The sequence below is a fragment of the Rana temporaria genome, chromosome 7 (genome assembly GCF_905171775.1).
Source record: "Rana temporaria chromosome 7, aRanTem1.1, whole genome shotgun sequence".
Taxonomy (NCBI): Eukaryota; Metazoa; Chordata; class Amphibia; order Anura; family Ranidae; genus Rana; species Rana temporaria.
This window is the reverse complement of record NC_053495.1, coordinates 76,712,737-76,719,015: the sequence shown is the minus strand read 5'-3', so window position 1 is coordinate 76,719,015 and position 6,279 is coordinate 76,712,737. Positions and strand designations below refer to the sequence as shown.

Genomic DNA, 6,279 nt, shown 5'->3' with positions numbered 1-6,279 from the left:
GGAGGTTAGGTGCCTGCGAGTGGCTGTTCAGGCCCAGACAGCTTCCCAGGAGGCCCAGACAGCTTCCCTGGAGGCTGTGCTCACCCGCATAGCGGTGGCTTTAGAGGGCAGACAGGCAGCCAGGGAGGGACCTGGTTATGCTCCTCCACCTGGGGATGTTCCTCCACCTGGGGATGCTCCTCCACCTGATGGCCCACCCTCCCCCAACTGAGGCCCCCCCCAGGCAAGTGAGGGCCAGGAACCTGGGCACCAGGCGTAGCCCGCACCGGGGCAAGTGATTTATTTTTATAATTATGTTTGCTCTGATTAAGATTTTTTTTTATATTATTTACTCTGATTAAGATTTTTTTTATATTATTTACTCTGATTAAGAGCTTTTTTTATTTTTGGGTGCTGCACACAGGCAGTCGTGCAGAGTACAGTGTGAATGGTGTGTGAATGTAGGGGGGGGGTGACACTCCTGCCAGTAAGGGGTGTCACCCTCAGGCGCTGGGGATAAGTTCTCCCCAGGTCCGTATGAATGATGTATGAATGGACAGCAACATCATTGGGGCCTTGAAGCGGCGTTGCTGCTCCTTAGTACCATGCGGTGTACTTCGGTCTAATCCAATGTGATGTGGATGTGGGGTGTGTGCTAGGGACCACAGTGTTGTGCATGCGTGCATTCTCATTGTGCCATGTTTAATGTGTGTGTTTAACGTTCAAAGATTTGTTCCACGAGACATCTCCTGACTGCTGTACCATCAGCAGATGGGGTACCCTCGGTTAGGGGGGGATTGTCGGGGTCGGGGGTCAGGTCATCACATATGTCAATCTCCAGGCCCTTTCTCACTGCAAAGTTGTGCAGCACGCAACATGCAGCGATGATCTGGCACACAAAGTTTGGGGAATACAACAGGGTACCCCCAGTCTTATCCAGGCATCAGAAACGTGACTTCAGGAGGCCAAAGGTGCGTTCCACCACTCCACGGGTACGTGCATGTGCTTTATTGTATCTTCTCTCTCCTGGGGTTTGGGGGTTCCGGAATGGAGTCATAAGATGGGGTCCAAGTGCATATGCAGAGTCACCTGGAAGGGAAAAGACAGGAGGATGTTAGTCATGCATGTGCCTCTCGTGATGTCTGCATCATGGGGGGGACAGTCATACCTGACACCCATGTCACTCACCAACCAGCCAGCTGTCCCCATACATGTTCTGTTCAAATTGTCTTGGGATGTCGCTTTGACGGAATATGAAGCTGTCATGGCTGGATCCTGGGTGTTTGGCACGGACGTGTCATATGAGGCCATGGGCATCCACTATCACCTGGACATTGATTGAATGCCAATGCTTCCTATTGCGGTATATGTGCTCTGTCTCATGGGGGGGCTGTAGTGCCACATGGGTGCAATCAATGGCCCCGATGGTGCATGGGAATCCGTCAATTAGGCAGAACTCACGCATTGCCTTCAGCCGCAGGTCCTCCTGGGTGGGTTTGATGATGTGGTGGCACATGCGTCTGAGGATTGCGGGGACAACCTGGTGCACACATCTGCTCATGCTGGTTTGTGATATCCCAGCCACGTCTCCACTTGTTCTTTGAAAATAACCAGTGGCCAGGAAATGCAATGTTGCCAGGACCTTCACCAGTGGCTGCACTGCATGTGAGCGGTGTGTTGGGCTGGTGATGTCATCCTGCAGGTCTCTGGTAATTTCCAGGATGGCATCAGGGCTGAATCTGAAACGGCGATACACCTTAGCCAAAGAGGCTAATGCGCAGTGGGTATATCCTCTCACGTGCCCTCCTACGTGCCCTCCTCCTTCTACGCGCCTCGGCCTCTGCACACACTAGTAGTGCTAAGACCACGCCTGCCCCTGGCATGTTGGCATACAAATGTGTTGTCCTATAAGTGTGGTTGCTCAGCTGGTCCGGGATGGTGCTGCTGTATTTGCTTTCAAGCTGACTTACTCAGGTCTGGAGCAAAGTTACCCGTGCTTTATGAGGGGTAACTTTCAGCCGGCCATTCGTCTTACGCGCACAGCGCGTAGCCTACGCCCATCGCGCGTAGTTTCGGGAATCAGCGCATATAGATCATTTGCATATTTGAATACTAATTCTATGGCAGTGTAGGATGCCATCAGCGGAAATATACACCTACGCTGCGTAAACTTAAACAAGTTAAAGCGGGGGTTCACCCTATCGACGAAATTTTTTTTTATTTTTTTATTTTACCTTAAAATCAGGCATTGTAGCGCGAGCTACAGTATGCCTGTCACGAATTTTTTACCGCCGTACTCACCTTGTAGTCGTCCATCGAAGATTCCGGGGAATGGGCGTGCCTATGGAGACGGAGGATGATTGACGGCCGGCTCTGGCGCGTCACGCTTCTCCGGAAATAGCCGAAATAGGCTCGGTCTTCACGACGCGTGCGCATAGCCTGTGCTCAGGCGCCGTGAAGAGCCGAGACCTACTCCGGCTGTCTTCGGGGAGAGTGACGTGCCAGGGCCGGCCGTCAATCATCCTCCCTCTCCATAGGCACGCCCATTCCCCGCGGGAGCCGGAATCTACGATGGACGACTACAAGGTGAGTACGGGGTTAAAAAAATCGGGACAGGCATACTGTAGCTCGCGCTACAATGCCTGTCTCGATGGTAAAATGTGTCGGGGGGGGTGAACTACCGCTTTAAGACGGACGGGAGAAGACTTGTTTCTGGCGGATCTGGTTCTGTGACTACGGCGCATAGATAGGACGGCGCATCTTTACACTTACGCCGCGCATCTCCATATACGCCGGCATAACTTCTTTGAGAATATGGCCCTTTGTGTTCTTACATAGTTAAAAAGAAATGATCCTGAACTGCCACAGTCTGATAGGCGATTTATTGAAACAAAATAAACGAAGGATAAAATCCAAAGCTATATGACATCCAAAAATTCATGCAACACTGCAATCAATAGTAGAAAGTGGACACAGGGGACAAAAGGCTAACATGTTTCACATCATGGATAGATGCCCTTTCATGACATATGAGGATTTGCTAAACCGCCTGGAAGATTAGGTGTGTGATGTTGTGGACAGAGTGATGAATTCACCCGTGGCCCCTTTGGTCAAGGAGCTGCACCCGGAATTCAAGCCACCAAAACGTCCCTTCAGAAGAAAGAATTACTCTGAGGCCATCGCCTGGCTCAAAGGACATGATAGTAAGAAGGATGATGGCACCTACTATGAGTTTGGGGAGGATATTCCAGAGGCTCCAGAGAGATTGATGACTGACAGCCTTAATGAGCCAATCCTGCTGTGCCGTTTTCCAGCTGAGATCAAATCTTTCTACATGCAGCGCTGTGCCGAAGATCGTCGTCTCACTGAATCTGTGGATGTACTAATGCCCAACGTTGGTGAAATTGTTGGAGGCTCCATGCGTATCTGGGATAGCGAGGAGCTACTGGAAGGGTACAAGAGAGAAGAAATCGACTCTACACCCTACTACTGGTATACTGACCAGCGTAAATACGGCACATGTCCTCACGGCGGCTACGGTTTGGGGTTGGAGAGGTTCCTTACTTGGATCCTGAACAGACACCACATCCGAGACGTGTGCCTATACCCGCGATTTGTCCAACGCTGTAAACCCTAATGCCCTCCCCCCGACACTGGTCATGTATGCTGAAGAGCCCCACCTCCTGTCGTGGTAACAACCACTTACCTGCTGCTGCTGCTTTTATCTGGACATCTTCAGAACCTACGTGACGTGTTCTGGATTTTCATCAGTCAGTTGTTTTTATCTCTGACAATGCTGTTTTTTTCCATCCATTTCTCTACAATGTTGCAGTAATGTGGATAAGTAATTTTTGCATAATTGAATCACACGATCCTATTTAATAAATAGAATAATTTACTGTTCTATCCCCAAAAAATAAAAAATAACCAGGTGTTTACTTTAACACATGTGATTCCTTCTCAAACAAACAGATCTTGAAGCTAAAACCACTTTTTCAATATATGGACCATTTGGTTGACCATATACAAACTTGTTAAAGGGGTTGTAAAGGTTTGTTTTTTATTTTCTAAATAGGTTACTTTAAGCTAGTGCATTGTTGGTTCACTTACCTTTTCCTTTATTTTCCCTTCTAAAAAATGTTTTTCTTTGTCTGAATTTCTCACTTCCTGTTCCTCCTCAGTAAGGTGTGCAGTAAGCTGTTCTAAATTACTTTCCACCGCTCGGATGATGGTGGAAAGCTTACTGAGGAGAAACAGGAAGTGAGAAATTCAAACAAAGAAAAACACATTTAGAAGGGAAATCGAAGGAAAAGGTAAGTGAACCAACAATGCACTAGCTTAAAGGAACCAATTTAGAAAATAAAAGACAAACCTTTAAAACCCCTTTAATTTTAACCAAGCTTCACTTTTAAATTTCAAATGAATCAATGGTTCATTGCATACTATAACCAATCCAATTCGGATGCCGCGTACACACGATAATTTTTCGGCATGAAAAAAACTTTGGGCTAGATTCAGGTAGGGGCGCGCAATGTTACAGCGGCGTAGCGTATCGTCTTTACGCTACGCCGCCGTAAGTTAGAGAGGCAAGTGCTGTATTCACAAAGCACTTGCCTTCTAAGTTACGGCGGCGTAGCAAAAATGGGGCCGGCGTAAGCGCGTGTAATTCAAATGCGGTTGAGGGGGCGTGTTATATGTAAATTCTTGGTGACCCGACGTGATTGACGTTTTTTACGAACGGCGAATGCGCCCTCCGTGTACATATCCCAGTGTGCATTGCTCCAAAGTACGCCGCAAGGACGTATTGGTTTCGACGTGAACGTAAATTTTGTCCAGCCCTATTCGCGAACGACTTACGCAAACGATGTAAAAAATTCAAATTTCGACGCGGGAAGGACGGCCATACTTAACATTGCGTGCGCCTTCTAATAGCAGGAGTAACCTTACGCCGAAAAAGCCTAACGTAAATGACGTAAAAAAATAGCGTCGGGCGTACGTAAATTTGTGAATCGGGGTATCTAGGTCATTTGCATATTCTACGCCGAAAACGACGGAAGCGCCACCTAACGGCCAGCGTAAAATTGCACACAATTATACGCCGGCGTATTCAAGTTACGTCGGCGGACGAAGCCTATTTTCTAAACGTATCTGCCTTTGAGAATCGGCGTAAAGATACGACGGCGCAGATTTGAAATCTAGCCCACTGTTTTTAAAAAATGTCAATTAAAATGATCATCATTTTTCAGGTTCTGAAAAACGACAATTTTTTTTTTTTCGAACATGCTGCATTTTTTAACATCTTTTTAAACTATGTTGTTTTTCAGGTTGTGAAAAATTATCGTGTGTGGGCTAAAACGACGTTAAAAACCCATGCATGCTCAGAAACAAGTTATGAGACGGGAGCGCTCGTTTTGGTAAAACTACCATTCATAATGGAGTAAGCACATTCATCATGCTGTAACAGACAAGCACAAATCGTCTTTTACTAACACGGAATCAGCTAAAGAAGTCCAAAGGCAAATGGAACTACCCCTGTATAGTGCCGTCGTACATGTTGTACGTCACCGTGCTTTGCTAGAGCATTTTTTTAAAACGATGGTGTGTGGGCAACGTCATTTTAATGATGAAGTTGGAAAAACTTAATTTTTTTCTACATGCTGAAAAAAATCATTTTTTTCATGCTGAAAAATGATCGTGTGTACGCGGCATAAGACTTTGAAGTTAGTTTTGTGAGATATAACAATATATGTATCGCCTTTTTTTTTTTAAAGCAAAACAAATCCATACTGCAGTTAGAATTCATTCCACTCCAAAACTGAACTGCAAATATCAATTGGATTAGTCAAGCATATTCCTGACCAAACTTCAATTTTCTAAAAGGTAAAATAAACAGAATAATACTTTACCAGGACTTACGAATTCTGTTGTTTTGTGAAGCATCAAGTAAATCCCCCGAAGGACCTCTTTCAACATTCCTACATCTCTCCGTTATCAAGATCTCAGCATCCTCTCGCCTTATGCCGTGTACACACCATCACTTTATGTGATGAAAAAAAAACGGCGTTTTGAAAAACATCAATTAAAATGACCGTGTGTGGGGGAAAAATCTAGATTTTCCTAGCTTGTGACGGAAAATATTAGTTATATGAAGACAGGAGGCGAATATCTTATGCATTATCTTTCTTTATTAATGCACATAGCAGAAATTCAACTTTTAATGAATTCAGGTAGAAAAACGTTTTTGAACTGAAGAAAAGAAAGAACTACAACACCCAGCAGCCCTCTGGCTGGATCTGCCAA

The 6,279-nt window shown here is 45.9% G+C and overlaps 1 protein-coding gene across 1 annotated transcript; it reads left to right on the top strand.

Annotated features, from left to right (window-relative positions):
* The first annotated feature begins 3,020 nt into the window (after positions 1 to 3,020).
* Positions 3,021 to 3,631, top strand: LOC120944820 (asparagine--tRNA ligase, cytoplasmic-like). Its single transcript, XM_040358608.1, has one exon. The coding sequence runs from the start codon at positions 3,065 to 3,067 to the stop codon at positions 3,614 to 3,616; it is 552 nt and encodes a 183-aa protein (XP_040214542.1). The 5' UTR covers positions 3,021 to 3,064; the 3' UTR covers positions 3,617 to 3,631.
* The last annotated feature ends 2,648 nt before the right edge of the window (positions 3,632 to 6,279 follow it).